Genomic DNA, 17,927 nt, shown 5'->3' on the forward strand with positions numbered 1-17,927 from the left:
GCCAAGTAATTGGCTGGTTACCTCGCTCGTTACCCATCACGGTCTGAGATCGCTCCACCCTTATTCTTGTCACTTTCTGTACGCCCCCTAATCGAGAAAGAAAAAGAATCCACGTCGATAGGCATTCGACGTGATGTAATCTACAGGGGGAGTTATTTGATTCGTCGTGGACGAATAATGTTTACTCGAGGGTGTAGGTTACGCTTACTCAATAGGAAAATATTTATGAATACTTACCTTTATACAACTTTACGAATTTCTCTCGTAAAATTTATAAGATTCTTTTTATAAGTACTTACAAGTGTATTGAATTTCAACCGTTTATACGAATAATATCTATGGTGAAAAATATGTCTTGTGATAAACTTTACGAATATTTTAGCTTTTATCTTCTTCGTTTCATCCTGCGTCTTACACCTTACATGATCTTAACGTCGATTAACGCAACGAAACTTGTGAATATTCCAACTACCTATAAACTTGCATTTTTATTTTATTTTACGATACAACAGAATTTGAACAATTACAAATCGTGTTGCTATTCAACCAGCCCCGTCCTTAAATCTGTAGATCTCTCTACCCCATTCGAGAACCTCACAATTCACCAATTCCAGCCGTCGAAACCCTCGAAAATCTCTCGCCATAGTAGCGAAACAATAATCTCGCGGCCCGTTTCCCTTCGACTCACCTACCAATGTCGTTAAAAAGATAACGGGGTCGAGCTGATGGTGGCAGACCAAATAAAACAGAAAAAAGAAGAGAAAACGGGTGCACGAGTCGAGGAGGAGTTTTCGTGACGAGGCGGTCGCCACGACAATCATGGCCGGATTAGGCGTATGTATAAGGACGTAGAGGGTAGTTTCTGCTGGAAGAGGGTGTCAGAGGGGTTGAACGGGTCAAACACGGGGGCAAGATAGACGCCTGCACGGGGCGAAACATAAATGATATTCCATGAGGAGCATATGCGTGCGGAGATGACTCCACCTCCGCGACGTTATGCGGCGAGGGTGGCTGCCACCCCCTGGCAGCAGGGTGCTGGTTTATTACAAACAAGGATTACCCGGGTAATGGGACATTCTGTCCCTTCGGTTGGTCGACAGTGAGAACGCACCGTGCACTGACTCACGCTTTCGCTTCTTGTCACAGCGATGTCCAAAGGGGCGAAACCGATGCTGCACGCGGCAGATCGCTGCCAAGATTCCAAAGATACCGCATCACGACGCCGTGAGATATCTACGAAACAAATTTGTCAACATTGTTCGGATCCGATACCATCGGCCTCGGGGGTGTCTTAAGTAAAGGGCAGTTATCGCGATGATTTCGGTTGGCTCGAGATTTTTGGGATGTTTTTTTCTGTTTCCTTGATACGATGTTCGCCGTTGATAGAGCTTCCATTACATGCCATACGTTAATAAATAATTTTCTTATATACTAAATTTCTCTAACTGTTGTAAAATTCCGTTTCGGTTTCTAAACATTTGCTACTATTTCTATTAATTATACCGCACCCTTGTTTCCAGTACGAATATTTTCCAATTTACTGAAATCACCCACTTTTCTACGTAGAATCTGTAATTTTTATTGCACCGTTACATTTAACAAAACATACGTATATAAAATAATTGGCATTGTATAACAATCTAGATATTACGTTGCGTGGCAATTTTTCTTCGAAATGTCACTATAATTGAGAAGATATACAAAACAAAGTATGAAACGAAGTACTCTACTAATCGCACACGAACCGTATAGATTTATCGGCGATATTACGGCAAAATGATACGTATTCATAAACATATATAGAAACGATCGACAGTGCCGATGATAATCATAAAATCGTTGATTTAATTTCCTCAAATACGATTGTTAGCACAGATTTGTCTGTCGGGTTTCCATCTCAAACACCGTACAGATCCGTGTTTAAATACTGTTTAAATACTGTAAAAAGTTCCGTCGATTTTGCGACTGTATCCGGGATTAGATTGAACCGAGTGAGGTCCGGAGATATTTAATTTCACGCTACTCGGATGGACTCGTCTCTCTGGCACCGGACCACGATAACATTCTGCTTTTTCCACAAGCAACGAAACGGGATCTTCCGTTACTGGAATATCCGGTGTCTTGGAAACCTTGATTAATTGAAAATAAACACGAACGTCTAAATTATTATATATTTTTTGATTGAGAAAGATGTCATCGTTAACGGTTTAAAAGATTCTTACCTTACGGATAAAAGATTTTATAAAAATATAGAATAAATTACAAGGAGCGTTGTGTTTTACCTCGATTTGATTTTTTAAAACACGCCACGTTCTCTTCCCTAAAGTTTCTGGTTGCACTAGGACGTAGCTCTTGGGCACCAACGTATCTTTGCTGTGAATGTACACGGTTGTAAGCGCCAGATCCAGAGCATCGTTTGGTACCTAACACGTTCGTAAAGATTAGTGAAAAACGTAATTTTGTAGTTTGTAAAAACAAAGTTGTAATTATTTTTCTGTACTATGCGCGATAACATGAACATACAAATGGAAGAAAGATTGGAAGAAATTGTTTTGAATTGTGATAATAGCGGACGATTTTTAACAAATTTAACTTTTATCAAATACGAAAAACTTTGCAATATTTTGCTGTTTCGTGTTTATCATACAAGAACAGATTACATAAAGATACACCTAGAAATAAATTAAATTTCAAAGTGTATATTAAGATATATTCGGAATATTTAATTATAAATTGATAATAAAAAACATATTATAGAAACTTTCTCAAGAATATATAGCTCGTAAAAATATGGAAATAAATTGCATGGAACTTACGATACATTGGCAAAGTTAATATCTACGCGTGTACACAGGGTGGTTGGTAACTGGTGGTAAAAGCGGAAAGGGGGTGATTCTACGCGAAAAAAGAAGTCGACAATATAGAATAAAAATTGTTTGTTCGAGGCTTTGTTTTCGACAAAATCGACTTTGAATTTTCGTTCGGTACGCGTGCACTTTATCGCGTCTTGTTATAACTGATCTCACTGTAGATCGTTGTCCTGATGGAAAAATTAAAAAAAAAAATTAATAAAAAATTTTTATTCTATATTTTCGCGTAGAATCACACCCTTTCCGTTTGTACCACCAGTTACCAACCACCCTGTATAATTAAAATGACACGAATATTTAGACATGTGTCACGCAAGTACTGTCATAATAAAAAAATAAAAAACGAGATTCGATTGTACTAGATGGTGAGATAAAAAAATAATAACGAAGATTTTAGGTTAACGCGTGTAGTTTTACCTGTGATCTCAGAAGCCTATTATCTTTCCGTATACTGTTTAGCGTATGATGAGCAAAGAGACGTTCGTGCGCTTTTAACTTTGCACTCCAGTCTCTGTCCTTGGGTGAAACTTTATTACCTAGTACAGGTCGTCGTAGCCACACTCCTTCGCGTACTACATCCGGCACAGGATAAGGGTTTCTAATGTAACTCACTTCCGCCATTCTAACACCACCTGTAACTATAAACGTTCCTAAGTTTGTAGTAAAATGCGATACAAGCGTAGCAACACGATATATAAAATAAACGTTTACTTGCTTTATGTTTCGCTATATTATAAAATTAATAAAAATAAAATTTCGTGCGATTAGCGTGAACTATGCTGTAGGACGCGGGAATCGCAATTACGTACATTGAGAAAACGTTTCGTTGGAAATGTGTTCAATAAGTTTAGCGTGAAACGAGATACTAAAATTTCCTAGCTCCCAAATTACCGATCATTTGGATTATTATATTTCCAAATTTCCAAGTTATTTAATTATGAATCGTCATCTCGCGTATATACAAAAATCGCAAATTATACGTTACAAACATTAACATTTTAGGCGTGTAATAAATGTTAGGGATGATTCCGGTGTATAACAAGGCTCGTTAATATAACGGGTGACCGACTGTTTAAATATTTTTACGGTCACTGCGAGGTACATATACAGGTGTGCTAAATATTTTCTAATTTCTGCGTATATCTTGAAATTTCCTTTAACCCCATAACCTACAACTACGGGCATAGTCCGTAGTAGATGATCAGGCCAAACGTAAATATTACGAGCATGACCCGCAGTATATAATCGCGTCAAACGTAAATATTATAAGCATGACTCGTAGTACGATGATCGGGCCAAAAGTAAATATTACTGGCATTCTCGAACGTAAATCGTAGGTTAAGGGGTTAAACCTCGTCAATACGATAACGATAATCCGATCATGTTGTTAATGAAATTTTCGCGATACATCCTATAACACTTAACATACTCGTACGAGCGCTCAAATATTTTTGTGAATCGCTGTAATTATTTAATTAAAAATGTCACGTACTTTGAGCGAACGGAACAAAGAATTTAAATAATCAGTGCATCGTGCACGGTACAAACAGCTGACTGGTTGAATGTAAACGAAGACAGAAAGGCGGTCGTATATGAATGGCAGCATTCGGGGAAAATCTCGGTTAAATTTCACAATAAGCTCTTTCACGACTTCTAAACGTGAAAGCGCTTGTAAGCGACTTTAGGGAGCCTTACGAGATGCCCTTGGAAAGCAGCCTGAGCGACTGTAAAGGCGAGAATGAACGAAAAGAGGGAATGAAACGGTCTCGATAAGTGGACACCCCGCGGAGAATGACGGAATGCAGACCGCCTGCATGTATTAAAGCCTTTCGTTTATCAATGAATCGGGATCAGAATCGAAATTCCTCCGAGTAAATGTTTCGAGGGTGACTGATGCGTTCGGTGGCGGACGCGTTTTGATCTCTCGAAATAGAAAATCGAAACCGGATGTTGATCCTTGAGTCTGATGGGTCGAAAGGAAAGCAGATGAAATAATTCCGAAAACGGTTGAACGTTTTTATCTAAGTTTTAGGATAGAAGAGAGTTTACCTTTGGAAATTAAAATCATTCGTGAATTAAAATCTAACGAGAATTTGAAAAAATTACCTAATGCAAAAGATCGTACATTTCGCGTATTACGATCTAAAGTTTAGCAAAATGCACAAGATACCCATACAATTTTCTATAACGAACGTTCGATTACTCTCGTGAATCGGCGAAAGAACATTTTACACCGTAAAAACGGATTTACAAAAATAGAAAAATTATTTGTCAATATATAAAACTCGATTACCGGTAAACCTGTTGACACCTGCGATCAGCAAGAATCAAAGGAAGTTCGTTTCATGACAGAGGAGCGGGCTCGGTTGGCCGCATTTAACGTGTTTTGCTCAGGAGGTGGTCGGCTATGGCCAACGTCGACGTCCGATATTAAACCCACAGTAATTTATGTTAGCACGAGCGTGCATAATGCTGTTTGTATAAAGCGGCACAGTCACGTGTCGGCTCGTGCCGCTACGTATCACTCCTACCTCCCTTAATTCTTGCTGGTACGCAGGCAATGCGCGTGGATGCGTTATGCGATTTTAAATGTTCGCCAACTATGCGCGAAAGATGTGGTACATTGTGTTCCGACGTTCTTCGTGATTTATCGCGTTACTTTAAAATTCGACGACATTTCTTGCGTACAATAATAGCCTATCATTCGTACGATATAGCATTTAATATCAGAGCTAGCGACCTGTAGCTTCTACTTGTACTGAGTCATGAAAATATTTGAGATTTCGTTAGGACTGTAACGAAACGCGAATGTCGTAATCATCTCCGTTGGTCTTTGAAATCAATCTGAAAATGTGTGTAGAATTTACTTGATCATAAAGGATATAATCTAACAAACACGAAGATGGTACCCCGCTGGGGGTAGCCACCCACATGATAATCAAACAGCTAAAAAATTCTACCAAAATTGGACAAATTGTGAATGTGAAATATTAAATAAAAAAAAAAGAATTTACTTGATATTTATTGCCAATGAAGGAATTATATTTTGATATGATACTTGAAAATACAAGTACTTTTTAGAGAAAGAATGAATTTGAAGAAGAAGACGGAAAGTGATGATTTTTTGTTTCAATCTCGTTTTAAAGTTTCTTTGATTCTTAAAATACGAGTAAGATCGAGGCATGAAAGTTCGAGGGATTAAAAATTTCCCACGACAGAGTTAATCGAAGCTTCCGGTAGAACATGACCGTGTATTCTATAAATCGTCATTAACTTCACATATTTTTATGAATTAACTTGAACCAAATATTCTAATAAATTCTATATTTTAGATTATTTTATATGTTTCTGCACACACTTTCTATATATTAAGATGCAATTTTGCACCTTTAAATTTCCCATAAATTCGTAACAATTCGAAGCCCATTCGTCGTGTAAAAAAGAGAACGACGCGAAATTTCCAACTTAAAACGACAAAATCGAACTTGAAACATTTTCTTCTTTATTTGGACGTAGGCAGAGAAAAAAAATGTTCCGTGTCATCGATGACACGTAGGGTATCGTTCGTGGACCTCTTCTTGGATGGGCCAGCTAGGGTACAGAAACCGACACACGTAATCGCGTAATCGCATAATCGCGGCGCGTGCTGAAGTTCGGGTTGCGGGAGCTTTACGTACGTCTACATCGGCGCACGTGCGATGTTCAACGCACTGAATCAACAACGATCGCGAATCACAGACCTATCCGTGAATACGAACGGCAAACCCCTTGCCAACCGTTTTACGAGATAATTGTTCCGACGATCTGATCTCCGGTAACGGCGAGTGACCAGATAACAAGCTACCGTTTAAATGGAAGAAACTTAAATTGTTGAACCTGTGATTCGAAGGGTGACGATGATTATCAGTCTAGTGTTAATTGAGCAGAGGTTAAAAGTCACGTTGCTCCACAAGTCGAAAACACGACCTCATATGTCGAGAAAAAGCCTCGACAGTGACAAATGTTACCTCATAAAATTGATCTTGGAATTTAAGATCATTTATATCATCATTTTTATAATAAATAGACTTGTGGATGTGGATTATTTAGTTCTTCAACATCGGTTCGTTCAGTTTCGACATAGATTCGATCGTACCATAAAATTTAAATTAACTAAAACGAGAAACGTTATTAGCCGATGTGGATTGGTTTGGGAAACGATTAAGAATTGGATATCGAGGAAAAGACCAAACGAATTTGAAGGAAGCTGAAATAAGTTACAAAGTCTTCCGTTATATCTACACGTTATTCATTCTTTTATCATTCTTTAGCGTACTCTTCCAATAAATAGCTCGATAAATGATACGAACAAACGTCTAAGCGAAAAGCATATATTGCCAATGCCTCGCTTCATAAGTATTACTTCTTTCTTTTCGAGTCGAGCTAAGGGAACGCGTCACAATAAAAAGTCAGGCGAGCAACAACAATGCGACAGAAGAAAAAGACTCGAAGGTTGTTAAAGTCGCCTGTCCTTCGATATGGAAGAGCTAGCAGCGAACATACGGCGGTGGAAAGAAGAAAGAAAAGGGAGAATGGATCCCTTCTAGATAGATAGGTGCGGTCACTGTCAGGAGGGTTGACAAAGGCTGACCAGGGGTAGAAACATTCAAATGGTAATCGGCGCGCGTCTAACATATACCGACCCTCCGACCCCCGTGCTCGCGCTTAAGGGGGTGCGAGCACCCCCTTGGCATACACCCTGCACATTCGCACCAGAATCAAACCAAATATTGGCAATATCATCCACGGCATTGCTCTCTCCGCGACCTGCCTCCTACACTCGCTGGGAAACGATGTCCATTTGAATGCACGATTCCATTACCGACGACGATATATCGGTTCGAGGATATTATGGGATTAGGATTTCAAGCGAAACCTGAAAGAACGCTATGAAACTCGGTCATACACCGAAGGTGCGATGCGTTTCCGCAGTTTAACGATTCTACTGATTGTAAAATATTGGTCTCGTTTTATGTGGCTTTCTGTTATTTAAATGACGCGTTTAGAATGTACGACCGAGCTTGAGATAGCGTTTCTATAAGATTCAGAAGAAACGTTTATAGAGAGTATAGAAATTAGGGAGAAGTTCGCTGAAGAATTCTTAGGAAATAATTTACAATTACTAATTTCAAATTTCAGGAGTTAAAACGAGGTTTCAGAATTTCGTCAAACACGTAGAGACTGAAAATTCATTGTTTAATTTATGTATTATAATGACAATATGGATCGAAATAAACAGCTTGAACGTGTAAAGCCTCTGGCTAGCCACAACAAACGTTGGAAACGTTGCACACGATATTTGAAGGGTGCAAAGAATGTATAGATCTCACGCCATACGACCGCAGAAACGAAAGAAATATTGATACAGCTTTGTTCGAAAATGTCCAAACAGCAAAGTACAAGCGACACGCCCCTGGTTTTCGTCCTTTCATGAATTCTAGAGAAAGGAACATTCTACATAGGGTCACTGAATACCAGGTAATGTTACTTGTGCTGTATCACTATGCCCTGTGAAGATTCCTTTTTTGACATAAACACAATATCAAGTCTTGATAGAACATTGATATTCATAAAATTTTAATCGTCGAGTATTAAAATCAAAAAAGTGTACATATTTGTTATTTGTAATATGTTATTTGTAATAATAAATTTATAATTGGCTGTAGAAAATGAGACGATGTAAAGATAACGTAGAAATTAATATTAATTTTCATTTTAAAATATTCAGTTTCTCTTTTTTTTTAAAACATTACTATAAATTTATATATCACTAATATAAAAATGGAGAAAACTTAAAAACAGTTTTTCAGCAAATTCGATTTAATTAAGCGTTGCAGCAAACGTATTCAAGGTAAAGTACATTATTACGAGAATTATTTATACGCCATTATATTTATTATACCATTTATATACAAATTAATTCGATTCAAATATATTAAGTTTCGTGTCATTTAATAGTACCTACATACTTTCATATAATTAGAAAAATATAATGATATGAAATTGAAACGTAGAACCTAATAAACAGACATTTCCTTGAAAATAACGTTTCTTGCACAGCTTGTATTATACAAATGTTTCTTGTGATCGCCGTACATTCACATCAAAAAGCATTTATTACGCGGATACTTTTTTCAATATTTTTCTCAGTCGATCGCACATCGCAAGATAGAAACACTTTTTATCGTAGGAAAAACTTTCGTAAGAAAATACAGTCTGAGAAGTAATACTCGTGTCTTCATCGAGCCCCCGTGACCCTTCGCGTAGAATAATGTCTTACACCCTGCGTGTCCAATTCGACGAAACCAATGGGGTGGGTAGGACAGCAGTGCGACAGGTGGCCCGTGAAATCAGTGCACGAGTGCGCCGTTCCATCGAGCCTGCCGTTCGATACGGTTCATTAGGAAATTAAGTGTATAATAATTAGAATTGGGGTGCTGATGGGACACGTTAAACGGAACTCTTTTTTCGTTCCACGGCCATCGACACGCGCAGAGAGTAGCTAAACGCGTGGACGACGAATTTCGTATGAGTATACTGCGGACGTTTATTGGTACAGTCAAATAGAGCTGTTGGGACGTGTTTGATCTGATTTAACGAGAACGTTTTTAACATAAACCGGTGCCGGATATAGTAGAAAATGAAAATGAATATTTGCGCCACTCGAAAAGGTTATACGTTCGTGGAAATTCGATATAGCAAAGCTGATCGGTTCTTTAACGCGTTTCTTAAAATATCTCCTCTGAAAACGCATCTTTGTAAAAAATGTTACGTATACTTTTTGTTCGTTTTGAAAGGTCGTCGAAGCAGCCCCTGAACACGATGTGACCATCGCAAACGAGAACAATAAACAATTACGTCGATGAAGAATAAGAACACAGACGATGAAGAACCACGCGTTCCTTTAAAAGGACCAAGACTAGGTAAAGTTTGGTTCATACGTACTTCGCAAAGAATATGTCGTGGTACAAAAATCATGTCTAGTCTTCCACGGTACATCGAATTAAAAAAAAAAATCATCTTTCTCAGTGCTACAGTTACCGAGAAAACGAGTGTTAAAAATCGAGTGACAAGCGCGCTCTTGAAATTGTCTTTTCCATAGGAACAGTCGGTGTTACGTTTGTGAAAAATTACGTGCTGAAGGTACTAGAAGCTCCCTGTCAGAATATACCTTTTAATTTTCCATTTCCTGTGATATTTAACAGCGATTTGTGTAAAAGAAGCCCGTTATATCGGATAAAATTCACCCGAATAAAATTCACTCTATTGACTGAACTATACGCAATTGTGAGGAATATAAATGTACGGAGTGCACGTAATATACGAAAATATAAAAAATATTCAAATCAATGTACTTATTAAAATATTACGGAGGGTGGAGCAAATCTCTACATATTTAGTTTCTATAATTGTAGGTACTATTGTTAGAAGGATATTATAATTCATATCACTTATTAGGATACTCTACCCTGTAAGCTACATATCCTTTTCATCAAGCGAAAAATTCATTTTATAGTGGAATGGATTAGAACGAAACAATAAAATTTGATCTATAAAAATATTTAATCTAATTGAATATACCAAGAAATCTAATTTAGTTAAAAATATCGTCAAGGTATTGCTATCAACCGTACAAAATATTAAGAGAGAAAACGAGATGCGCACAAATAAACGTGAAAAATGTTGAAATAATTGCAAAACTGCTCCTATCGATAACACATAACATATAAACTGAACGAGTTGAAAACTCGAGATCAATTTCACTGAAAAATACACGTTATCGTTAATTAATAAGACGTTAGAGTAGGATGTTGGCTATATCCAACATCCGAAACGAAAGGATTAACTATACGAAAACGAATAATTCTCTCTCCGCCACGTTCCCTACGATAATTTCTAATTTCCAAATTATAACCCGTTAATTCCATCTCTCTTCCTAAATCGTCGATCAAAGAGAAAAATATTCAGCCAAGCGAAAAATATCAGTGCTCTTTACTTAATCACCAAAGCACGAACCGACGAAAGGCAAACGGAACGAAGCAATCTAGCAACAAAAATGATCTTTCCCCGATGCAATCCCTTCGCACGAAATATTTTCCCGACGAAACGCTGTGCACACACGTGTGTATGCCCGTGCACGCTATTTGCATACCGATGATCGAGCACTCGAGAGGCGGTTGCACATTTTCGCGCGCGTTGCGCCGAGAGGCACGGCTCTGGTTGGCTGGCAGAGGCGGAGAGTCGTCGGTGTATTTTAGCATTTCACGTTTGTTTCCATTTAAATGGTAATCGAGTTCATAATGTAATTGTATTCACCGCGTAAGCCGGGTCTCACCACAGCGCTTCGGCCCCGCCATTGTTTGCATTGTTCTCCTCGCAGTGCGAACAATCCGCGCGCGCGCGCGCGCGCGATCTCGCTCACCGTCGGCCTTTCAGCCTCGCGTTTCGCCGAAATCTAAACCCCTCGCGCCCTGCTCGCAGTACCATAGGTGATATTTTGCTGCGATACAACCAGCCAGTTTATGCGATACTGATGGATATCGGTGTAGAACGCGTCCCGATACCTCCAATCGGACGCACAGCATGGAAAGTCGATGTGTCACGCGTTCGATACCACGAGGACAGCATGGTTCCGCGTTATTTTAACCGAACCTTTTTCCTCTCCTCTTTTTTGGATTTAGTTTTCCAGAATATCGGAAATGAATATTTTTAGACAGTTCTCAGTTATGCTCGATACCGTTCTATCTTCTCTGAATTTAGTTTTGAGAAATAATAGAAACGCGATTTTTCCGATTATGGTACATTTTGTTTTATTTTCTGTTGGATTTAATTTCGAAGGCAAATGGAGATTGGATTTTTTAAGAAATTTTACAACTACCCTTAATTTTATTCTATCTTCTTTGGATTTATTTGCGAGAGACACTGGAAATGGAATGTTTTAGAATATTTATTTTATAGAATATTATTTTAGAATATTTGGAACTATGATCAACGTTAGAACTACCGATCTTTCGTCTGTATTTAAACACACAACGAGATGTAATTTGTACGTGCATTATTCCATAGTACGACATTATGCCGGGCGTTTAATTTTTTAAATAAATTTCTACTTTTATTATCACGCGGTACCGGTCATACGTGTCAATATCAGTGAATATGCTAGCAGGTCACCATACACGTACGTTAGATTCAACTGCGCTACTTCTTCCTACATTTGCTACTAATCCATCAATATCAAAGCTAGATCCCAAGATTCCAGCCATCGGTACACTTGACGCGTTTGCCATTGCTCGGTATATTTTAACGAAATTCGCCGGTAAATGTAAACCTGCGTATGCACGAGGCCCGCGTAAATCATAATGGATGGCCGTGGGTCGACGTTCGTTCCGTAACAAAAATTTTTACCCGAAAACGCATTGTTATACAGCTCACGGAAGAGTCGCAGAATCCGTAGAGGTGAAGCATAGAGAAAACGAGAGAAAGAGAGAGAGGGAAGAGAGAGAGAGAGAGAGAGAGGAAAATAGAGAAAGAGAGAGAAAGAGCTATCACAGGCTTGAAACGAGCTATGCGAAGGGGGTTGGCCGCGTTATTGTAACACAGGGGATGCTGGCTGTGTGTACGTGTTAGCGGAGTTGGTTGCCTTTCTCTCATACATATTCATCAAACGCTAATTAATCATCGCCAGGCACACCCACTGCGAGCCACCCTCTTGGCAGCAGGCGAAGCCTGGTGAAAAAAAAAAAAAAAATACGATATCCGCAACGCAGACACCTCTATATATTACGGGGCGCATCCAGATGTCGAAACCGGCGAGATTTTTAAATGGAATTGACAACATCGGAAACGATCGCGGTGAATAACAAAAATTTATCGTTGCCTGAAATTGCGCCTGTCTGGATTACCGGGAAAATTACGAAGCCTAGATCACCGGAGACGAAATTTTCAAGCTTCGAGGCACGAGTTCACCAGCTTTTGTTTGACGTCGCGAGAAATTAGCATACGATTAATTACAGGTTTTAATTTAAGCATGTTTCGTACAAGATATTACGCCTATTAAGGTATTTAGAAATTTCGTGAAATTAATGCAACGTTGTATCGTGAACATTACGATTTGTTCGATTAAAATCGTAAATTCACTTTTCTGCACTTTTATTACAAATATGAAATTAACAGGAATATCGTGATTCTCGATAGTAGTAGTGTTCCCTATGTTAAAAATATTTATACTCTGTTTGATTGCGCTTAAGAAAATTCTCGACGTAATATAAATAATATAATACAACAAAATATACCTTAAACGTCAACTACGAACTATATCTCGTACGAATTACGGAACAGTGAAACACAGATGATTTTCAGTATCACTGTTCGATAGATTCTTAACTTATATCTTCACAAAAAACAAAAAGCGTTTAATAAGAAAAATATTCAACGAAGAGGATACTCACAAAGGAATATTACATGAAAGAATAATAAACAGAAAGTTCGTCTGAAACAACTGATTTCTTGCCTCTTAAAGCACAAAGATCACAGAACTTCTGCTTCCAATCAAGTACTAATTCCATGAGGAATCAGTTTCCCGAGAAATGCGTCTTTCACGCTATTGACTTTATCCTGCCTCTTAAATGCACGGTATATAGCAAGTTGCCGCTTGTACAGAGGCAGTCGCGCACGGACAATCAATCTAAATTGTAATTTCGTAATCCCATTAAGCAGGAGGCCACCTTCGTACGCACTTGCTCCGGGTTCGGCTTTCACGCGGACGGGACGCGTATAATTAGGTATCGTTTATTTTACACCGAGACACAGCAGCTAGGGTGACACTTCCAGCGTATAATATATACGCTGTGGGGTTCTAAGCGGACATAGACGGTGGCCACGACGGTAGTCGCTCATAGAACGCTCCGTTGCTAATGCGATGCGATCATCGCCATCCACCTCTATCGCCCATTGATATTATACGACGTGGCCAATCTCCCTTCTTTTCAACCACCGTAGGTATTCTCTGACGGTGGAACTTCTGTTCCGCTTCTTTTGGTCGATACATTTCGCGTTCTTTCTTTTTCTGAAATTTTCTTTCGATTTTCTTTCGATTAAGCTTTCTGCGAGCTATGCTTACTGACTAACATTTAACGAGTACGGTTCGTTCGACGCGTCGTTAATTGTAAATAAAGATACATAATGATTAGACGAGACAGAGTTCCAGTTTGTCGTTCTTCAGGTTTTCAGGTATTTTGAAACAGAGAGTTATTTTTCTCAAGGTTGACTTTTTCGCTATATCGGTGGAATTATTTGTTGTCGCGTTTAATGGTGACATTTAATTTCGATAGAACGTAGGATGTCTCGCGTAGAGTAATTTTCTGATTCTATTATTATACCGTGATTTATGTCATATCGCAGATTAAAAATGTGATAAAACGAAGCAGAAAATGGCACCTGTAATTGCTAGCGTTATTTTATTTGGAAATATCTCTGTCTCTACAATGATCTATAACTAATGTTTCTCGTAATTAAACTTTAGAAAATATTGAAATTCGAGCAGTGATTTGAAACAGAGAGGTATTTTTCTCAGGGTTGACTTTTTCGCTATATCGTTGGAATTATTTGTTGTCGCGTTTCATGGTGACATTTAATTTTGAATTTCGATAGAATGTAGCATGTCTCGCGTAGAGTAATTTTCTGATTCTATTATTATACCGTGATTTATGTCATATCGCAGATTAAAAATGTGATAGAGCGAAGCAGAAAATGGCACCTGTAATTGCTGAAGTTATTTTATTTAGAAATATCTCCTCCGTCTCTATAACGATCTATAACTAATGTTTCTCGTAATTAAACTTTAGAAAATATTGAAATTCGAGCAGTGATTTGAAACAGAGAGGTACTTTTCTCAAGGTTGACTTTTTCGCTATATCGGTGGAATTATTTGTTGTCGCGTTTAATGGTGACATTTAATTTCGATAGAACGTAGGATGTCTCGCGTAGAGTGATTTTCTGATTCTATTATTATACCGTGTATTATGTCATATCGCAGATTAAAAATGTGATAGAGCGAAGCAGAAAATGGCACCTGTAATTGCTGAAGTTATTTTATTTAGAAATATCTCCTCCGTCTCTATAACGATCTATAACTAATGTTTCTCGTAATTAAACTTTAGAAAATATTGAAATTCGAGCAGTGATTTGAAACAGAGAGGTATTTTTCTCAAGGTTGACTTTTTCGCTATATCGGTGGAATTATTTGTTGTCGCGTTTAATGGTGACATTTAATTTCGATAGAACGTAGGATGTCTCGCGTAGAGTAATTTTCTGATTCTATTATTATACCGTGATTTATGTCATATCGCAGATTAAAAATGTGATAGAGCGAAGCAGAAAATGGCACCTGTAATTGCTAGCGTTATTTTATTCGGATCTATAACTAATCGTAATTAAAGTTTAGAAAATATTGAAATCCAAGCAGTGATTTGTCTAATTCTCTTAGTAATATTATAAAGAAACATATTTTTACGTATTATGCGTATTCCGTGTAATTTTGCACCTTAGAATTTCCTCTAAGTGCACAAACATCCGTAGTCTGCTAATCGAGTTTCGTTGAAACCTGCAACTTAACGAGACACTATGCTCGTCTTTATCGATGAACAACACCGCGTAATTGCGATCTGTCGCGTTAAAAGCAACGTTAGATGGCGGGAAAATCGCACGCATGTTTTGACTGCCGGCATCAAATCGCGACAATGGCAGATTCCGTGCTGACAAATGAGCGTCCCGCCACGGGACGCGATCCACGCACGAGACATATGGCCCTATAAAAAAAAAAGCGGCAGAGATACAAGAGATGGCCTGCAGTAACCATCCAGTCGATCCGATATTAATGGAGACCAAACACCGCACATTCTGTGTCGCCGCTGTCCCCGTTGTGTGTACACATTGGTGCGCCATTATGTCCCTGTTATAATGTGTACACACACCCCCTTTTGATACAATAGAATGATCTATGATCGTGCCAAACATGGATCGCCAAGTCAATTTTTCGCCCTTCTGCTATCTTTTATTTTTTTTTCTTTTTTTTTCTATTCGTGTACCAGCTCGTTTCGAGCTTTTCTTACTCCTATTTAGGAAAAAATTGATCCTTTTTTCATTTTTTTTTTCATCGTTGTTGCGTTACTTTTTTGTTAAAAGAATAGTTTTCGATTTTTCAATTAAATAGCTTGTTTCTTGTTCGAGGAGCATTTGAATCGTTATTTGTGGTACAACGTTTAAAAAATTATAGATTATTACCTAATATAAAAAAAAAAATTACTCGACTCAGAAAACAAATAAAGAAATTCCTTAAAATTGCAGAACTGATCTACTAGTTAAAGAATAGCGTCAAATCGATGAAAAATATCTGTTTAATCGATAAAAAAAACTGTTTAATCGATAGAATTTTTACCACCTATATATCTACATTCTAGATATTATATCAATAATTTTTATTTCGCTAGTCAAAAATATCGGATGCTTCTTCAAAGGCCATAAACGTTCTAATCTTACATAGATCGCACCACGTTCTAATCTGACATAGATTACACCACGCCCATGAGAAATCTCTTCCATAGAAACTTAATATTAATCAAACACTCGAGGCAGAAAATGAATATTCCTTTTCGGATCTTTTTAATGATTACGACACGCTTAAATTAGCCGAAATCGAGTCGACGGAACGATTTACGCTTCACGGTCGGAATCGAGTAATTCCGGCTTTCCTGAGCGTGCAAACAATAAAATTGGATTTAGCGACCCTCGTGGCACGTACGTGGCGTGCGACTCGAAGGGTGAGTTTTCGGAAGGTGGACAAGCACGCTGGTTCCGGGGGGCTGTTGCGAGATCAAAGACGCCCTCCGGCCAATTCCGTAGTTTCCACGTGACATATTAGTTAGAAATTGACGGTGACAGCCTCCAGCAACGACGTGCCTGGCAAACTTTGATCATTTCACCTGTGGGACTTGTTTCGTGAATATTATTATCGCGATAGGCTCGTATTCGCAACACGTCATTACGTTGCCACGTTCCACGGTAATACGGGAAGAACAAGATATTGTCTTATTGTTATTGACACGACGATCGTGTTTCCAAAGATGGCTACAATTTGTCCGTTTGCTTTGTTACGACGCGCAACGCGAAAATTCTACGATATGTCCGCTGATATCTTTAATAAATCTGTATCGGCGAATTCCTTTTCCTGTCATTTTAGTTCGAATTTATCGACGAAGAAGCTAATCGTTTGACAGCACTCGTGAACGAGTCTTGAGAAAATTGTTCCATAAAATCATTTTTATCGACCATTTCTTATTATCTTGCATTTGTCTCGTTGTAACTAATAATTATAATTGTTACGCACATGTATATTTATCAGCTTCGAATGTGTAAATATGTTGTTGTACTTCAATTGCAATCGTGGTTCGTTCGCTTTGGTTCGATAGGTTAAATGAAAAATAAAGTGGATAGGTAGAATACATATAACAATACGTTATAATTGTGCAACTATGTTGATAAAGTTTCTTCTAGTATTCCTTGTACTACACAATGTCGCTTTATGTATTTTGTAAATTATAGAAGAAACAATCAAAAAAGGTCTACTAAAATGTCACGGTAAATTATATGATTGATACATACCTTTTACGGAGGAAGAGTATTCCACTTGGCAAAATGCACAATAAAGAATGACGAACAGCTAGTTGAATCTGCTTAGCAACTGACTATTAAGTCAGTAGCAGTATTTGATACAAACTTATAAAAAGTGAAATTAAGTCAATAGCGTTCCATGGAAACAGTATTACTGAACTTGTTACTACGAATTAACATATTTTAAACGATCAGCGACATCTATGATAAAAGGAATATATTAAATTAATACTTACAGCGAGTAAATGAGATATTCTTACGTAAAGTTATTTCTTAATGTTACAAAATATTATATTGAAGACAATCCTAGACGGGGGAAAATTATAATCTACAATATTATATTAAATAAAT

The 17,927-nt window shown here is 37.9% G+C and overlaps 1 protein-coding gene across 1 annotated transcript; it reads right to left on the reverse strand.

Moving 5' to 3' along the window:
- Window positions 1-1,565: 1,565 nt before the first annotated feature.
- On the reverse strand, window positions 1,566-17,792 carry LOC117204213 (protein C1orf194). Its single transcript, XM_033441405.1, has 4 exons — window positions 17,568-17,792; window positions 3,288-3,508; window positions 2,283-2,423; window positions 1,566-2,129 (listed from the first exon to the last, which is right to left on the reverse strand). Exons 2-4 carry the CDS (start codon window positions 3,489-3,491, stop codon window positions 1,932-1,934), a joined length of 543 nt encoding a protein of 180 aa, XP_033297296.1. The 5' UTR covers window positions 3,492-3,508; window positions 17,568-17,792; the 3' UTR covers window positions 1,566-1,931.
- Between the last annotated feature and the right edge of the window lie 135 nt (window positions 17,793-17,927).

The sequence above is a fragment of the Bombus bifarius genome, unplaced genomic scaffold (assembly GCF_011952205.1).
Source record: "Bombus bifarius isolate JDL3187 unplaced genomic scaffold, Bbif_JDL3187 scf7180000007977, whole genome shotgun sequence".
NCBI lineage: Eukaryota > Metazoa > Arthropoda > Insecta > Hymenoptera > Apidae > Bombus > Bombus bifarius.

Bases quoted from the DNA above. Each gene is read 5' to 3' on its own strand.
- LOC117204213 (XM_033441405.1), bottom strand. From the start codon at position 3,491: ATGGCGGAAGTGAGTTACATTAGAAACCCTTATCCTGTGCCGGATGTA. The intron at 2,424-3,287 runs GTAAAACTACAC...CGAACGTGTTAG, and splicing joins ATAGGCTTCTGAGATCACAG to GTACCAAACGATGCTCTGGA. The intron at 2,130-2,282 runs GTAAAACACAAC...CAATTAATCAAG, and splicing joins TTTTAAAAAATCAAATCGAG to GTTTCCAAGACACCGGATAT.